General features: G+C 40.3%; 1 protein-coding gene across 2 annotated transcripts in view; it reads left to right on the top strand.

Moving 5' to 3' along the window:
• The window catches only part of ENOX1 (ecto-NOX disulfide-thiol exchanger 1), a 382,814-nt gene that overhangs the window by 258,823 nt on the left and 104,148 nt on the right, over nucleotides 1-19,843 (top strand). For both annotated transcript variants that reach the window (XM_076363460.1, XM_076363466.1), the window contains one exon: nucleotides 19,252-19,425. In XM_076363460.1, coding sequence (XP_076219575.1) covers nucleotides 19,252-19,425 — 174 coding nt within the window. The remainder of the gene's footprint in view (nucleotides 1-19,251; nucleotides 19,426-19,843) is intronic.

Here is a 19,843-nt window from a genome sequence, read left to right as displayed (position 1 = left end):
GCTGCTTTGTTTCTCAGTGAACAAAGAAATTTCTCACAAAAAACCTCATCATTCCCTGATATTAGATTAGACCCAGGATGAAAGTAGACTTTTGCTTCAGAACTAGAATTGAATTACAGAAAGGGTTCCTGGATTGTGTCATCTCAGAGTTGTCATGTTGTCGCAAAACAGGGGAAGAAGGAGAGAAAAATTTCATTATCCTGGGCTCAGCCTTGCTTTGTAGATTTTAGATGATATCAGCCTTTGAATTAGGAATGTTGCTGTGGCATTTAGGCCCTTGCAAGCTGTTGTGTTCAGGGGAAACTGCAGAAACTGTGCTAAGAAACAGATGGAGGTGGGCAGAGGACGGGTGAGGTTCCTCTCTCCCAGGAGCTCCTGCTGGACCTATGTGATAAAGCTAGAGGGAACAGGTACGGGGGTGTGGGAGAAAGCTGGGCTACCGAATCCAGGCCATGGTGGTTGCTGAGAAGTTGTAAGGGAGGCGCATGAGCTTACTTTGAAGGGTTGTCGTGAGAGACAGCCTTGCACTTGCTCGTGCACCTTGTAGGGAAAGCAACTTTCAGGTTCCAAACTGGATATTTTGTGTATTTTGTTAATTAAGAAGTTGCAAATGATTACACATTACACGTTAGCAGTGCTGTAAAATGAATGGTTTGTGTGCATGGATAAGCTGAATGTGACTTTAGATGTACACTCCGATGCCATTTCTCCACTAATTACATTTACAATTTAGAGCTGCCTGTAAGTAGAAGAGCTTACTATGGTGATATTTACTGACAGAAAAACTTTTCGAATCACCTTCCCAGCCAGATGTTCATAAACAAGGGTTTGACAGGTGGTCCATAAATCAAGTCAAGCATTTCATCATTGTTCTCTTAGGTGGCTCTTGCATTTAAGCCTGTTTAGCTAAACACATACATTTACTTAAGATGAACTGTAAAAATAACATCTGGAGATCTTTTCACTGAAAGAAAATGCCAAAGGGTCTTACACAAGGATCAAGTATATTTTATAAACTGTGGCTGGGTTTTTGGAATTCGAGCTGAATAAATGCGCTCTCAGCTTTTGAGAGGATCAAGGGCCAGTATTATTTAAATGTTCTTTTTACTTACATGACACTCTGCAGGGAGTGTGCTCTCACCAAAGCATTCTTACATTTCTCATTCCATAATGAGTTTCTGTTTTCATCCTTGCCACCTGGGACCCTGTCACAGTCCTGCTAGTAGCAGTGGAGTCACACTGGTGGAACTGGATGCAAAGCTCAGTCCAAAATATTTATTTTAGAATATTCTGCTCTGCAGTAGACTGCGTTCAAAGGGGAACGTCAAAGAAGGAGTTGCTGGGTGTTTTACATTTTAATCTTTGATTGTATCAGTCATCTCTCTTTTATCCCTCTTTTTCCTTTTCGAGATATATGAGATTTTCTATCTCTCTATCCTGAAGAGGCTTTTATTTTTCTCCCCCCCCCCCCCCCTCTTTTTCTCAGAAAATCATGGTAATAAGCTGTGGTTTGCTCACCTTTCGATTCAGTGTTACTATGCATTTTAGCTTTGCCGAGCATCACTTTGGTCGCTGTGCTTTTTCATATTCACTTCACAACATGATGGAGAATTCTGCTGAAATATAACAAGCCCTAGGGAAAAAGATTCAGACAAGTGCAGTCAGATTTATAAAGTGGCAGATAAAGTGGGAAAGGTTTTGCATTACTTCTGCCACGTTGGGTGTTTTTTTGATGGATGGGCTATATCTCATCTGTGATTCAGAATGACGTCGATTCATGTTTTGAGGGGTACCATGACCATGGCTGTTCATGATATAATCTGGAAATGCTGGAAAAGGTGAGTACAAAAATAATACACATGAATTCCTGGCCTAGGACCATAGTTATTTTGTGATTTAGTTCTCAGGAACACAACCTGCTTCATAATGTGAGACTGGCATTTAATCTGAGAAACCTGACTGTTTTGAGAATTATACAAGGCAGCATGGAGCTGTTTAATGCTTAAGTGACAATAAAACATAAAGATGCTGGCCATAATTCTATCCGAAGTAGTATACTTTCCTGTGAAGCTTGGACGAGTATGTTCTCGATTTAAATATCTGGAACTACACTACGGTGTAAAACATAAATCCTCTCAGTGCTGGAACCCAGAGACCAAAGGAGCCAGTTGGAAACCTCTTCGAACTGCAAATTTATCATTTGAGTTTAAAGTACGTATGCTAGACTTAGAAAGGACCTTCCCTAACCTGGTCCTTCTGTCCCATTTCAGCAGTGCAAAGAAGCTATAAAGCTGCCTAAAATGTGAAAGGCTGAAAATTCACTGGCATGGCAAAGGTGGTTGAGAGCCGGCATTACACAGACCAGGGTGGCAGGGCATGTGGCCCATTAGCAGCCTTCGTTAAGTACCACTGCCCCACAAAACTCAAAACTATCCTGAGGCTGCTTCAGCACAAATCAAAGGACAAAGCAGTCACTGGCAGTCCCAGGTGCTAAAAGCCTCTTCTCTAAGCTCCCTTGAATACAGCTGTAGTACAGCTGAGAACATGACCCACAGAGCTAAACAGTTCAGCTGGTGTGGAAAAAAAAAAGGAAGACTCAAATCTAGTGACTCTAGTGAATTCAACCAGCCCAGCTGCGTGGGCCACGTCCGGATATTATGCCATCTACCCCATGCTAACCAAGCTGATGGCACTGCCAGTCACCTTCCCTTCCCTCCTCTCCTGCCAGCAGCCCCTCAGATGCCTTTTCCTGTGCCCATCACAGAGCAACACGGTGAGCTGAGCTGCTCCTGATGGAGAGGAGGGCAAGGGAGGGTAGGTGATATGGTCAGCTCTGACCTGCTCTGTGGTACCTGCAAGAAGCTGCCATCAGCTGCCTGGTCCTTACTTACTGCTTGAAAAGCTGTTTTCTGCCTCCCTGGTGAAACTGGTGTTGGGTGGTGAGCTAGCAGCTGGTTCAGAGTTGACTAGATACATCCTGGTCATGATGTATCCTACCGCAGATTATAGTCTGAAAAGTTTGTTTCCCTTCAAAGCACCTGCAGAGTGGAGATGTTTCAAATGAAATGGCCGGCGAGCGAAAAAAGCCAAAATTTCAGAACTTTGCAAACCTCTCCTAGGATCGGCATGAAAGATATTTTTCCCCATAAGCGAGGAGAGAGACAAGAATAGCAAAACTTGGGAAAAATCTGCTTGCTGGCTCTGTTGCGCTCCATGTTCTGTTGCTGGAAAAATTGCAGGCAGAACATATGGGGCAAGACCCAATTAGCTGCTCCAGATCTGACAGGCTTTTAGGAGAATCAAGCTGCTCAGACAATGTTCTGATTTAACCACTCTGATCTCAGCAAGTGTCACCAGGTTAGATTCGTCCTCGCTGGCTAAGCTGGAAACTTCGCAGACTGAAGGCAAAAAGAGCACAGAAGTAGAAGGCAACTTTAGGTTTCAAGTTTTAAAAAGCTGGAACAAATAATTTCAAACGTTGATAATAGCTGAGCTCTTTCTGCTTTAACTCCTTCCTTGGTTGCAGAGCAGAGGTGCAAACATAAACCAGCACATTTGTGGAAGATGTAATCCTTTGTGATTTCAGCTATTAAAGCCAAAAATAGATCTATTTTTCAGAGTATGAGTGAATATAATTTTATTCAAAGGCATAATTTGCCTGAATTTTCAGGTAGAGTTTAAAGAGAATGGCAAATATTACCGCTACAATGCAAAGGCTTTTCACCTCTGAAATATTATATCCTCTCTCCAGAGTCTGGAGGGGCTACAACTGCCGAGACAGAACACCAAATTTTTTAACATGAAATAAAAAAACCCCAAGTACTTTTCTCTGGCTCTGTCTGTGCAGCAGTTGGATTGTTCAGACTAAAATTTTTCAGAGTATTTCAGCCTCAGGCAGATATTCGACGTGTAAAATTTCAGTCCAAACTGTTAATGATTGGCAAAGCTAAAAGCAACTGACAACAGGGTGTTGCAATAGGAAGTGTCAGACAATTTTAATAATAGATGACCTTAGCAGCCCTGCCTCCTGTTTTATCATTTTGAACACTTTTGTTGTCTAAGGTCTCTGATGTATTTCTGTGTGTGTTTTTGTCTGTATTTCTTTCTTTCTTTCTTTCTTTCTTTCTTTCTTTCTTTCTTTCTTTCTTTCTTTCTTTCTTTCTTTCTTTCTTTCTTTCTTTCTTTCTTTCTTTCTTTCTTTCTTTCTTTCTTTCTTTCTTTCTTTCTTTCTTTCTTTCTTTCTTTCTTTCTTTCTCTTTCTTTCTCTCTTTCTCTCTTTCTCTCTTTCTCTCTTTCTCTCTTTCTCTCTTTCTCTCTTTCTTTCTTTCTTTCTTTCTTTCTTTTAATTCTGAGAAGGTCTTCCTTCAGTTAAGTTTTACATAACATGAAGTTCCAGGGGAGTAATTGCTTGTTGCAATTAAGAAGTGTTTCCGCCTACCTGTTCTTCATTTACAACCTCTTTATTTACTTCACTAAATGCTTCCCAGTTTTGTATCATGGAGCAGAGTCTACAGAACCTGTCCACCTACCCCCTCTGTAAAATTCATGAGCTTTGTAATGCTCCTACATAACTGCCTCTTCTCCCCAGTGAGCAATCCGAGGCTTTTTCGGCGGTGGTTCCTATGAGCTACTTTGTAATGGTCCTGATGATACTCATTATCCTGTTTTTGCTGTGCTTTTATATTGCTTGGGGAGGATGGGGTGACTAATTCAGAACATGGTATGTCAGGTGAGAGTCTGGCTTTTCTGAGAGGTCTGCAGTATTTTTCCCATACTTTTTTCTCTTGTCCCTTATCCAGGCTAACCTTTAATTGGCTTCCCTGGCCCCTTCGATGCAGTGCCACGCTGCTAGACCTTTACTGCATGAGCCATTCTGCCCATCCTCTGCTAAGAGCCTCATTTGGGATTTGTTAGCACTGACATCCTTGTGCCCATCCGCCTTCCTTGTGGTTGGTTCCTCTAAAACGCCTCTTGATACATACGGTTTTTTTCCAGGCAATCAACTGCATGTCTTTTGTGGCTTTTGCTATAACATTACTCCCCCTCTTTGCAATACAATTATCAACACGTTACCTCCAACCACACCGCTCATTTCAGATGGAAAGTGCTTGTTTCTTCCTTGGTTTTCCGGTCTCTTTGGCCAGCTTCTGATCTGCATCAATCATGACAAGACTTTGCCTCTCACTTTATGCCTGCACAGTTTCTTTGACAGCCTCTTGAGAAGGACCTTAGCAAAGACTTTTTGCAAGCTTAAATAATTGCACACTATTTATTGAGCATTGTTCAATTATGCTGCATTTATTGTACATTGAATGTCAAATACAGCTACACCTTTTTCCCCAATACATTTGCAAGCTGCAAGTTTTGTACGTTATTTTTATATTGCCCCACTACTAGAGTTTGTAGTTTGACACCTTTTAAAAAAAATGCTTAACAAAGCCTGTGAAGGAAGTTTAAGTTGGGGTTTCTTTTTCATATTGGAAAAAGATGTTAAAAATATATTAAGAACAATACTATCATGTATCCTTGAACTGAGAACCAACACTGCCAATTTTCATCCTGGAACATATTTTTATAGTTGATGTACAAAACTCTGCAAAAATGGTTTATTATAAAACTGTTGACAGAACCCTAGCTGTGGAAATGTACATGGTGAGGCAAAAGAAGCATCTTAATGTGGATAACATTTTCTAGCCCATAAATGTTACGAAGTAATGCATTTTCCCTAAAAATGGGATAAAGAATCACTATAATTTGAAACAAAGTCTGTCTGACATCATTTGGTTTTAATTTTAATTTGCAAAAAAATGGATACTTCTTGAAATAATGAATGTCTCTTCTGTTCTTGGTGTTTATAAACCTGCATCTTTCTTGAAAGTATTGTCAGAGAGTCACATGTAGAGTGTTCTGATAATAAATTGTAAATACCAAAAAGGCTAATTTCATTTCTGAATGGTGGGGTAGGTTCTGCGTGTGAGCATGTGTGAAATTGCTATGACTTTAGTTCGCTGCCCTGAAGTATTAGCAGATGAACCTTTGGTGCAGGCTGCCAGAAATTACAGATGAAATTTTCTAGCAGCAAGAATTTTAAGTTACAAGTTTTTCATACAACCACTAATATCATCTAAATTAAAATGTGTTATGCACAAGAGATGCAAAGCCTGGATTCTTCCTTAATTGGAATACAAGTTGAACTAATTTTGTGCACGCAGTGTCTTACTCTGCTTCCTGAAGTATGCTGTTCATTTAAAAAGATTCCTGATTTCTTTTCAGAGAACATCTTTTCCTTGTTAAACTAGATAATGAAATATGACATTGTAAGAATGTCATCAAGATTGCTACTTTCTAAGGAAAAATATAACGCTTTTTTTTTTCCCATGCTGAAAGACAGCCAAGAGCAATGCCTGTATTTTAAGCTATTTTGGAGGTACAGAGATGCAAGTGTTCTTGGAGAGATTCCTTCTTCCTCCTGTAAGCATTTCTCATCTTTTTAGTCCCTTTTTTTGGTGAAGAACGTGAAGAGAGGTTTGTGTTTGTTAGGAAATAAAAGTTATGTCATAACAAACTCCTTGACAAGACACAAGAACTTTGTACAAATGTTCTAAGATTTTTTTTTCCAGTTGATTTGGAAGTTTCTTTTTTACCCGTCTTATTTTCACTTCTTTTCTTGAAGACTTCAGGCGATGCTGTGATTGGGCTAGCTAATGGCTGGCCAGAGAGCCCCAGCTGTTTGGTATTTGGCACGGTGTTCTCCACATGCTCAGCGCTGGTTTATTATTAGTTGAAGCATGCATTTCCCCTTGCTGTGAGAGACAGGAGAGATGGAATGAGTCACTGGGGGCCAAAAGCATTAACCCAGTTCAGTGCACTGCCCTGCACATCTCCCACAGTAACTCAAAAGAACCTCAGGATGATTTAACCCATCCCAGCTGGCTTCCCCTGGGCTATATGCCAAAATCAAGGATTATTAGTCCTCACCGTTCCATTGATAATGGCTCCCGGTACTGAGGCCCCGGGGAGGGAGGCCTGCAGAGCAGCTGGCTACTCTGGCATCTCTAGCTGCTGATGACCTTCCTTGTACTAGAGATGTGCCCAGATGGTGGATAGAAGGGTTTTCTGCTCTGTGGGAGATACAAAAGGAATGGAGATGAGCTGAAAAAGGTAGTTATAATGTTATAATTATTGTAATTGTGCTGCAAAACTTTATGGTTGTGACCCAGATGTCAAAGGATGCAGAAATGTCTGTCTAAGTCTGCTGAAAGGCTGAAATAACAGCTTTCAGACATATGGACTACCCTTATTTACCTTAGTGTGATGCACACTCTCCTGACACTCTTTTAATGTCAAGCCTCTTCTAAATGGAATAATTACGGTACTCAAACAGTGTGTTGAAGAAGGGGAATTGTTTTATTATGAAGTTAGGGTTATCCCATTTGGGATTTCTGTACCAGCCATGAAGAGTACTCTAGTTACCACCATTGCTGGCCGTTTGACCATTGAGTCTGGCTGCCTAAAATAGGCACTTCAGAGAGCTGAGAGGGCCCTTGTGCTTATATCGTCAAGATCTAAAAACAATCAGTCAGATTCATAGATGGAAAGGGAAGTTGAAACATTATCTTGAATTGCAGCGAATGCATCAGGAAATTTTCAAACCCTGCAAAATTTGAGAAGGGGAGAGGTGGTCAAAGGAAGCCTTAGCTAATGAAGAGATGTTTCAAAAACTATCATTCTAAATACTTTTAGCTCAAACATAGTATTACATTCATGAACTTATCAGCTGCAGATCAAGACAATGCTAACATGTGGAAGCTTATAGCTTATATTTATTTAATCTTTTCTATTTATTTGTTTGAGAACACAGGTCAAATCACAGGTGTAACAATGGAAAGGATAAAAAAAAAAAACCTCCTGTTTCATAAGGAACATACTCCATTTTTGTCTAGCACACTTTATTACCCTCCCTTCTGGCAGGTGTCTAGCTAAAAACTGAGGGTGTTGCAGATAGTCTAAAGCTGAGGGTGTTGCGGGTTATTGAAAGCTGGAGAAGAGATGGTTGCCTGAGCACTGTGGCTCAATTCCATTGTCTTTTTGGGCATTCTTCCTCTTTTGAATGTAGAAGGAATCATACTTCGCATGGTACTTTCCATTCTCTTGGTTTATACGAGTTTTCATCCCATACTACTCAATGCAAAATGCTTGTTCTTTAAGTCACTCCTTGTGTCAGATTTGACATCCTTTGTCATCTACGTCTATGTGCAAGCTCTCTCATCACCACAGCTCACTCTCTTCCTCCCCACATGCCTACCCAGTCCTCAGGCCATACCTGCCTGAGACCCCTGTGAACTCACAAATCCTTCTGTTTTGGATGGAGATACGTTGCCCATGGCCTGAGTCTGCCATTAGGTATGATACCTACCTCTGTAAAGCAGCTTAATGGTTTCTCGTGGTCCTGAAGAGCTGTAGTAACTAACACTCTGTATTTGCAGTGAGAGCTAAGCACATAGGAATGTTTTCAGTTTGCTGAGGTGCTAGGTGGCTTTTAAAGCCAAAGTCTAACAAAATAGCTTTATCGTAGTGCATTGGAGTTTAATTAAGACAGCTCTTTTTATAGACACTCAGGAGCATTACTTGCTGCTATCAGCTCTGGCTTCTTTTCAGATCATGTTTTATGTAGCATAGTATTTCTCAAGATAGGATTCTTGGTTAATTCTTAACCAATAAACAGTTTATTAATTCAGCAAGTACCACTTATTACTTACTCAACAGTTAGTTAATCAAATTCAAATCCAACAGGTATTCTGACCATGCACAGAGCATTCAAATATTGTCCTACAAGTTACTGCCATAAACTGTATGGAGGTCAAACAGTTCTAGTAGAGGATGATGCAAAATATCAAGATTTCTTACTGCATTCATTTATAAACAGCAAATCTTTATTACATCTGGTATACTTACCCTCTTTCCAGTACTCTGTGGGTTAAAGATACAATGGTTTTAGGAATTTGGACCCTACTATTTAAATGATTTAACATGAAAGAAACTAGGAAAATAGTACCAGGAACAATCATTTCACATTATAGTTAAAGTCTCTCTTATGCCTGCTTGCTCAGACTTTTAAAGGAGAAGCGTGCACGTAGAATAACTTGGTTAAAACTTTGAAATATCATCACTAAAGATTTTCCAGCTGATTTCACAGGACAACTTTCTGTCATCTCCAGTAATGACACCAAGAGAAATACATCCCATGCAGTCAAGCTCATTGATATTTTCATCAAAAAATAAACCTGAAGGAGACACAGAACTTCCTCTGGCTTAGGAAGCCCCTGAGCTGCAGAGTACTGGAGATTGGGAGTTCATTATATGGAGGTTTTGCTTCAGGATTGTCCTGTTCTGGTACTAAAAAAAATTAGGCATTTGCTATTAGAGGCAGGTTTCTGGGCTAGAGGGCTAGAAGGATTCTTCAGTCTGACAGAGCCCAATTTTTCTTGTGTTTCTATGAAAACTTGCCCACGCAGGTGGTACGCCTTTCTGGACTGTACAGCTTCTTTCCAGTTTTGACAAGGCTGTTGTTACTCCTGTGACCCTGGAAAGGCAAGGAGAGTGTTTGTATGCATTCCACAGATTCAAGGATCCGCACGGTAACTCCAGTTTAATAGCCAAAACTTCTTTCATGATTCATGAGAAAAATGAGTCCCTTTTGTTTTCATTTGGGAAATGTCCAATGGAATGTCTGAATTTCATTTTTTCCCCCCATTTTCTCTGAGGTCACATTAATATCCAGAAGATGGTATTTTACCATCTTTTACACACTGGAGGCTTTTTATGTTTCATCTGTTACAAGGGTTATATTTCAGTATTAGCCTAGCTTGGGAATTGAAATTTTTCCTATTCCTCCAACTTCTTTTCAGTATTCATTTACATCTACTTAGGTGCTTATATCTTCCAATAACCTTTTTTTCTTTTTGTGCCCACACAAGTGCCTCTCAAATTTCTGGAATACAGCACTTTCCTAGATATCAAGCAAAGAAAAATCCATTAACAGTTCCTAGGCCGTATAATCATGTTTTATTTATTTCTTTTCTCATCTTCTAGAGCTTTGAGGTGAAAGGTGATCTCGTTTTCAAGGAACACAGCAAAGTTTTACTTTAGGAAGAGGTTCATTAGGCAAACAGATTGAACTGCTTCCAATGGAGGGAACTTAGAGAGGCTGCTTTGTTTGGCTAAGGCTAGCCTTATGAATAGCCCACCATGATGAGTCCAAAACTGGAGAAATGGAATGAAGAAGTACAAAATTGGAGAGGGTTATCCCAAGCAGTGTTTAGTGAGTGCACAAAGACTTGTAAAAGTCAGGAAATAACAGCTGTGCACATTTTATATTGTATAAGCAATGATTACATTGCATCTTGCATATTGGCCGGTCCCATATTTTTACAAACCAGCTTTGGAACTATTAACTGTGGATCAGGTGGCAGTGTGTAGAATTTGCAGTTTTGTTATTTTCTTCACAATCAACTTGTGACTGACCCCGTACGAGGAAGTGATTTATTGATGAGTAGATGGAAGAAGCCCATTGTTCCTACTGCATGGAGTGTTCTTAAGCAGCGGGGACTTTGGTCAGCACTGTGGACATCGTGAGGTGCTATAAACTCATGAGTCCTTCAAAATCCCGGCACTGGTCAAAACAGCCTGTGGATAGAGCATGGGCCCATGACACAGAGGTTCCAGGCAATACTGTTGTCTCTTCATCTTTCCCTCTCCTACACCTCCTTTTCTGCATTTCTTTTGATTTTTCTCTTTATCTTTTTCCTTCTTTCCTATTTTTCTGCTTTTTCCCCCTTCAGTTTTCACCTCCACAAGTTTCCGCTGCAATGGCAATGGGGTTTTACACATGGAAGAGCAGCTGATTGTGGATGGAGACTAAGATTAGTCGATTTTTTCTGACTTTAGCTTCTTACACATGCAGCTGTCAGCCATGAAAAACTGACAAACTGCCATCAGACTCCCTCAACATCAAGTCCTGAGTTTTCCAGCTCATTCTCAGGCTTGCCTGTCAGGAACTTCTTTGCAGAGCTGTTCTAAGGGGAAACAAAATAGATTCACCATGGGCAGGTAGTGTCTGAGACCCCTTGGAGGTCAAATTGTCACTGATGGCTATGCATAAGCAGAAGGAGTAATAGAAATAACATTACAAGGACACTGTAGATTTCTTTACACAACAGTGTTGAAGTTGCATCTTAGGAGGAACGTGGCATCTATTGTGGTAACACTTTGTATTATTATTATTATTATTTGCTATTCTCTCCTATTATTTGCATTACATTAGAAGCTCTAAACAAGATTGGGGTCCTGTTGTGCCAAGCGCTGCCACAGTAAAGGATGAACCAGGAGTGATTCACCCCATGATTTGCTTGTAAAAAGAGAAGGTGGTTTTCTTTAATTTAGTCTTTGTCATGTATATTGCTCTAAATATAGTGTTTGTCATTTGATTTTGTGGGCAGGGATCAAGAGGAGGCCAGATTTGCTTTTAGTGTTTTCAGCTACAGCATAACCAGCTCTGAGGAACAGCATCTAAAGTTTTGGGATTGTCTGCTGTAAACTATTCCTCTGTGCAGACACAGCGCTTTCTTCAAAAAAGCAAAAGTACAATAATACAGCCCTAAAGCTTTGTCAGCGATATATGTCTCATAGAAGTAATTTTCAAGTGGCAAGTGTTTTGATGATGTACAAGGGCTTTGTTTATGGAGTGGGTCTGGCAGACACTGTAGAGCTTATATAAATTATTGCTTGGTTGATTATTAATGAGAAACATTCATCTGGATTCCCCCTCAGCCCCTGTTTTTGTCAAAATTCCCTTAGAGGCTTGTTTTTGCTACAATCCAGGCTCTGTTTCACAGAATATAGCTCTTGCTGAATGGTGTTAAGATGGATCCCCTGGCCAACTGAGAAAGCTGGAGGTCAAGGAGGTGATTTCCTGCCCCTCCTTCATTCACTCCTTTCCACTCCTGCAAATATACACATACACGCACACGCGCGCACACACACACACATGCATGTTGATGCTACAGGCCTTACTCCTGTTCCTGCAGGAGTCCTATGCCCGCATGGTCCTTCATCGATTGTGTTCGTGCAGTGCTTATTTAAGGGCATCTGCTCATGTCTTTAGTATTTAGTCCTTCAAAAATTCAGGGCTAGATGAGCACCTACAAAGAGATCTCTGCCCATGCTGTTACTTTCTCAGGATTTTAAAAGGGGCCACAGTCAGAGGTTCCATATCCATATTCCTTTGGAGCAGCTCTACAGAGACAAAGATTGCTCGCCAAACAGATGGCAAAATATAAAAGCAGAAATAAATTTGTAATCTTGTGGATAAGGTGAATAAAGAACAGCTATTCATGATTTCTCAGGATGAAAGAACTAGAAGGCATGCCTGGAACTGCCAAATACCTTGTTTTAGCAAAGCAAAGGAAGCACGTTTCCCCACTCAGTTACTACCCTAATACCAGCACACTGTGAAAGCCAGAGGTATAAACAGGTTCCAACGGATTCCAAATATAAATAAATGCACAGCAGGATTTAGTGAAAAGGTATAAATCAAGTCATGTGGAATAGGTGCCTGCCAGAAAGGATTGTTTAGTTGTGATCTCTACCACTGGCAATATGTATACGAGCTAAAAATAGCTTGTTCTTTATCTGCCTACTTCTTATTCTGATTCTCTGGGCATCTGCTACTCGCCACAGTCAGATGGTCTTTGCTCTGAGGGAGGATGATAATGGTTATGCTGGTCAAATGGAAGAGCTCTCAGACTTCCCCCCCCCCCCCCCCCCCCTTTGTTTATTGGAATGTGTCTGGAAGTTTACCAGACAATTCAGCATCTATTTTAGAAACAGAGAAGTCTAGAAGTTTAATGATGTCTAAACTGGACAAGGCAATGTACTGGAAGATGCCGGTAGCTGCCACACTGCTGCATTCCAAGGTCTGGCTCTTTGGGGCTGATCGCGGTGCTCCACAACTGGGCTCCTCCAGCTGGATCAACACCAAATTCAATTGGCACATCTTCTTGGGACATCAGTGATCTGATGCCCTACTGCCACTCCCACTTTTGTCTTCTTTTTTTCCAGTGAGGAAGGCTTGTTACATTGAGAAAAACCCTATAATACTGACCAAATGAGTCACTTCCACCAAAAGCTTCCTGAAGCCCTGAAGATGGTAAGATTTGAATGACCAGGGAAAACAGTGATCCAACCTTGATCTCTGGCTTGCAGCTAAATATTCATTCTTAATTGATGATACAGAAAAAAGGAGACTGACATGAGGATAAAGACACTGGCAGACTCTAGAGTTTTGAGGGAGAATTTTAGATAAAAACACAAGAAGTTTTTATAATGACAACCTTTTTCTTATTCTAATAAGGTTCTTCCTTCATTTGAGGAAAAAAAAAAAGCTACTCTTTCTTTGCTACTGCCAAGTAATATGTACTCCCCTATATATATGTGTGTGTGTGTGTATATATATAAAAAAATTACATACTTGTTTTAAGGAAGGCAGACTTCTTCAGGAAAACTTAAATCTCAGTTTTTAAAAATCAACTCTATGTTCAGTCTCGAAATACTTAGCAATGGTGTTTCTGAAGTACACAATCAAATCTCTAGTCTCCAGAAGTTTTTCTTTTTATTTCCACAGAAACCAAAATTTAACGAGTGTCTTACTACATTTATTACCAGCTGCTGCCTGGACTGTCCTAATCCTTGCAGTGCATGTTGGCAGGCAACTCCATTCCTGGAACCAGATCTTTTTTTGTCTTTCAACCCTAGCAAAAAATAGACTGTTTTTCTTAGGTGTAAAATTATCACTCCCAGGCCATGGGGACCCTTTCAATGTCTTTTATTTTGGTTAGCTCTTTCACATTCAGATCATTGTTTTCACCACTCACCGTCTCTCTGTGTGTTCGACCAGCACGTCTGAGCACCGTAGCCACCAGCAGGCTGCCTGTTGTCCGTGCTGGAAACCTTCCATGCGTGCGAGTAGGGGCACACAAACAAATGCGTGTTTGCACACATGGGTGTTCTTATGCATCCAACAGAAATACAACTTGGCAGCTGTCATAAAACACCACAGAAACGATTGGCAGTTGCAGGCAAAACAAATGACACATCTAAGGGCTAATACTGAGAATCATATAGGGGATTATACCCTTAAAAAGTAATATTGAGCAGATATATAACTTGTAGTAAGGGCTGGTGGAAATGGGGTGGTAACTTAGTATTGGTGATGGAGTGCAATCCCCAAAAGCACAGTTGGCAGGAGTTATTTGGGCAAAACCAGAAGGTGATTCAGACAGCAACCGTTGCCAAAGAAGGAAAGGAGGATGCTTCTCCAAGATTGTGTGGCTATTTTTATGGATGACAAAGTTGCTCCTGCACTCTCAAAATGCAGACTAATAAAAGCAATTGTTTTACATGATGTACTGTGTTAGAATATAGTTATCCTTAAAGGGATTTTATTGTTCTTCTATTTTCTCCAGACCCAAAGGTTTCGTGTGAAACATTTTGTTCTTCCTATATTGTACTTGAAAGAAAAAGGAGCTTTAAAAACTACTCCAAGTGTTCAAGAAGATTTTTCTTCTTGCCTCTCTGACTGCCAATTCCAGATATTTGTTCTTCAGAGGTTTTCATTGTTCTCCACCATGCCAATTTCTTATTAGATGAAACAGGAATTAACTCATTTTGCCAAGTTTAGGCAGAATGTAGATTTGAAAATGTTGATGTTCATTACTTTTAGTTTCTTGTACAAATGTGTGAATATTCAAGCCTTATATATAGTATCCACAGGGGCTCTAACTTGAGCAACATGTTCTTTTCTATTCTTTAAGTTCTTTATCATCTCTGATTACTTTTCATTTTAATGATTTCATTTAGTAATTATTTATTAACACTTTTCAAATGTAAACTTTCTCTCTTCTGCCAAGTTGGTTTTTGTAATTCCAAGAGATCATAAACCCTTACCTAGCTGCATAAATATATGTATAGATCCCTTTAAAAATAATGCTATGATCATTGAAAGCATAAAATATTACTTGTTTGACTCTTCAGATGTGTAGTATGTAAATTTAACGTATTTGTCTGTGTTTAATGTAGCATATTCATGTCTACAATGTCTTAATAATCATGTATCCAAATGGATCTGTTAAAAAAAGTACAGGGGCAGAGTTGATTCCCATTTTTTGTAATCCTGCATAACTCTATCAGTATCTTTGATTCTGAAGACCAACAAACTTACCAGTAAGTTCAACAGGAGTTGTCTCCAGCTCTAACTCTGGTGTCCCGGTCCTGCTCCAAATAGGCATTATGCCAAGGTGTGGAGCAGAATGCAGTGGCGATGCTGATAGATGATTGCCCCCCGTCCCTGGACAAGGGGACAAGGGGACCTGAACAAGACACTTGTTCTTCTCCGAAGTAACAAGTGATAGGACGAGAGGAAATGGCCTCAAGTTGCACCAGGGGAGGTTTAGATTGGATGTAAGGAAAAATTTCTTTACTGAAAGAGTGGTGAAACATTGGAACAGGCTGCCCAGGGAAGTGGTGGAGTCACCGTCCCTGGAGGTATTTAAAAGACGTGTAGATGAGGCACTTAGGGACATGGTTTAGTGGTCATGGTGGTGTTGGGTTGACGGTTGGACTCGATGATCTTAGAGGTCTTTTCCAACCTCAATGATTCTATGATTCTATGATTCTAAGAGCTATATATCCAACTTCTATTATCGCACCCCTCAGTAGCATTAATATAGTTAAACTTGGGATTTTTCTGGATCCTATCACAGATGTGGCAAATTTATTGACTTTCCTTTCCAGTGACTTTATCAGTTCCTTTTTCTCTGCACCTCAGAGTCCATACCAGTATTTCCTTTGGACATCCCTTCTGTAGGCTCTCTTCGTGGTTTGTCAGCAATATGCAGGTGGCATGTATCAGCTTCTCCGTAGATGCAAGCACCACCAATCTCTTCGGGGGTCTGAACAGGACCTTCACTGTTCAGAAATCCAGCTGAATTTTCCATCACTGCAATACGTAGTAATAGGTTTTAGTATCCAGAGAATTAGTTTCATTTCCAGGTTGCTCTACAAATGGTACTTGTGCATCCTCTCAGTGCTCATGTGATGTATAAAAGCATTTCATTCTCAATTTAACACATTGGGAAACTGAAGCAACTTATTCAAGAGGACAGAGAAAACAAACCTGGTCCCGGTTAAAAGCTGTCCGTGCCTTCAGTAGCCTTGCCATTGACCTTAGTGGGGTTTCGATTAGTGCCTGCAAGATATGGAATTAGATTTCAAGAATTATTGACTCAGTCCTCTTCAATACATCTCAGCACAGTCACCTTCTGGAGGCATGAAGTCCCAGCACACCTAGAAGGATGTTTTGGGGGTGTTGGCCCCCAGCACTCTGCTTGTGCCGTTGTAGATTGATTCCAGTTGTAAAAGTAACCAATGACAAAGCCATGTACTTACTTAACACAGGCAAAGTTACTTACAAAGCCACATTTTCTTGAACGTGGCAGGAATTAGTGGCAAATAATTTTCTTCCACTTAAATCACAAACCTGCTTTGATTGGCATGCAACCTAAAAGCTCTTCCTCTCAGCTTCCTTTTGAGGCCGTGTTAGCAGTGTTTGTAGACATGAGTTTCCTTGTTGCCATCTCCTTCAGATTTGTTTTTCTCTGTATCTTCACCACTGCCAAAGGAATATTCAGAAAACTGTACCTTATTGAAACCTGCCATCTTTCCTTTGAGTGAGAGCATGTGTCTGTGGTTTAGGCAGAGTTTGCTACTCTTGTAGAGAAACTGAAACATATCTAGTTGTCTTAAAGAGAGAACAGCAATGGTTAAATATAACTCATGGTAGCAGTCACCAGATGACGATGTTTTTCCTTGGCTGTCGCATAGGACCTGAAAGATGCATACAGGACAGGGAGAACTTGGCCTTCGGTCCGTCTTCTTGTATGTTTCCACCTGCTCCATCCTTGACTCAGAATGCTGTGGGTCTACTATGGATATTGGATTTAATATGAAATTTCGTATCTGGCTAGGACTGTAGCTGATCCTACATTTGTCCAGAGAGATGCACAAGATGCCTCCCTCGGCATCTTTCCAGTCCCAGTTTTCCCTGATCCTAGGAGAAGATTGGTATGACACCACGCGTTGAGTGCTATTGTGGTGCTCCGCTTTGCATGCCACGGAGCTCTGTGGGCCGCTTTAGCAGCGAGTAGTAATGATGGACTTCCACCCACAGCAGGAGAAGGCTGCACAGGATGGCCTACTGTGACTGTCAGAAGTCTGACTTTTAAAAATGAGATCAAGCAAATTAGCATAGCCTAAGGATTTCTTTGAATTGTATGTTGCCCTTTCACCTCTGACTTTATCTCCCAGCACTCACTAGCCATGAATATTTAATACGGCCACCACTGCATCCCGTGGAATAAATGGCAGCCTCCGAGTTTCAAAGCTTAATCTGAAAAGCAATGCATATACATTGATATTAGAAAAAAGCATCACACCCAGAGAAAATCCTTTTTCATAAGCCCACTTATTAAAAAAAAAGTAATGTAATATCATGCGTTTTCATTAATACTAGTCTTCAATAAGCCTAAAGCAAATCCTTGCTTGCTGTGCGCTTGCTACGCTTGTTATACAGAACTGCCTGAAAGTGATGAAGGCTCACAGTCAGCGCATGGAGAGCAGGGAGCGTGCAGCCGAGACAGATACAAGCTCTACTGGAGTAGAGGTTCTCAATCCTCAGTTGTCTTTCCTGGAGAAGATGATTATGGGTGTTTCACAGGAATCATAATGCTAATTTTCAGCCCCCACGAAGTGTTTTACACCTGCAAAGTGCTGTAAAAATGTGAGCTAATCCTCACCAGTAAGTGAGTATTATTGTACCTGTTTTGCAGATGCAGAAATTAAGATACAGAAAGGTCAGCAGGCTGACCCAGGGTCACATAGCTTCCCAGCAGCAGGTTTAGGATGAAGAAACAGGCCTCTCTGGTCACATTCCATTGATCATGCTGCCTTGTAGCAAATGTAGCACAAATTTCCTAAATATATATATATAAAAAAAAATCCTAGAGAAGGAGTCGTTTCCCTCTTTGCTTTTTCAAAACAAACAAGCTCCCAAGCTACCAAACCCCGTGTTTACATGTATCATTAAATACTTTCTAGTTGCTAGCCAGAAAACTCAGCAGACAACCTGTAGAACACCAAAGTAACTCTCTTCTTTTAAATAATTGATGATGCCAAATAGCAGCAGTGTTAAGCCAACAAAGACATCGGTCTCTCAAAATATTTTATTCATTATGCCTCAAGAAACCCAAAGCCTTGTTTTTAACGAAAGCAAATTTCAGAAGTTGGCTCTCAGTTCATCTGAAACATCTGCTTATTACAATTCTTGGTGTTACAGCACTGGTGCTCCCCAGTAAATCTTTCAGCTTTAAATAATACGTATGGAAGTCTTGGCAAAGAGATCAGGAAGGAGAAAGAGTAACGTTTGCCAAATATGCATTTTACTTTATGGGTCTGTAGTGGTATATTTTAATAATACATGTTGAAGAGAATCTACTAATCCGATTAAATAACAGGACAAGAAGGAATAATTCCAAGGTTCAAAAAGAGCCCATTCTACGCAGCTGAAACTTTATATTCCAGGGTAAAATAGTTAGGAGTCTTGGCTAGCTAGACTTCTGTAAAACAGCCAGAAATGGATCTTTCTCTGTAGTGTTCGTAAATCAAGGTCACTTATGTAAGAAGGCTATGTTGTGATAAATCTGTCTGACAATTAGATGGAGAGGGCATATCGGTGTTAAATTATATTGTTTGTACACTCTGGTCAGAAGGCAATGTGAACACCACAGTAGCATTATGAAACAGAAAACTGCATTCCAGATAATAACAGATATTCATGGTGCATGGTTTTACATTTTAATGTGCTGTGTTTTACTCAGTCATATTAATGTTTTAAATTATGTAACATACCCTTCTTTATGCACAGTTTATTTTTTTCACTGAAAATGCACTTCCCTCTCCCTCGCCCTCTCCCTCTCCCTCTCTCCTCCTTATTGCTCTGCCTTTTCCCTTTTCCCTTCTACTTTTTTTAACAGTGATGCTTGGAAAAAAAAAAGCCTAAAGCAAAACTGCCTGTGCAAGAAAATAGTAACAAGTGGTTTCAAGATTTATAAACCAGGATTTTATGTTATATATTTACAGATTCAATCTGTGTACCAGGCTTTGATCCAAGCCTTAGCATGATGACTGGAATCACTCCAATTAACCCAATGATACCAGGCATGGGGTTAGTGCCGCCACCACCACCAACAGATGTGCCTGTAGTCAAAGAAATAATTCACTGCAAAAGCTGCACGCTCTTCCCTCCAAACCCAAGTAAGTGGATCTGATGAAAGAATGTTATTTTCCTAAATATATTGCATGAAAATTTTTTTACGTAATAAAAATTATGGTTTTTAAATAGAGTGTAGGCAAGTATGGTGTTTCCTTCTAAGGTCTACTCTGTGTGTAAAGCATGGTATGGTATCAGAGCATACTTATTCACCTCTGTGAAGTCATGTAAAAAAAACTAATCAGTTTGTACAACAAAGAAAAAGAATTACTTAAACAAAGCTAACAGAGCCTGAAGATCTACAATTCTCATAGTAGACATCTGTCTTTCCTTTAGATCAGAATGTCACAAAATATAACAATTATACGGTGCTGATCATCTCCGTGCTCCCCTTCAGGTGCCCACAATTAGATGGGACCAATCTGGGCTCACGTCCCTGAACACAGCACCTAGCACCCAAAC

The sequence above is a fragment of the Aptenodytes patagonicus genome, chromosome 1, assembly GCF_965638725.1.
Source record: "Aptenodytes patagonicus chromosome 1, bAptPat1.pri.cur, whole genome shotgun sequence".
Classification (NCBI taxonomy): domain Eukaryota; kingdom Metazoa; phylum Chordata; class Aves; order Sphenisciformes; family Spheniscidae; genus Aptenodytes; species Aptenodytes patagonicus.
This window is presented reverse-complemented; position numbering and strand designations above follow the sequence as displayed.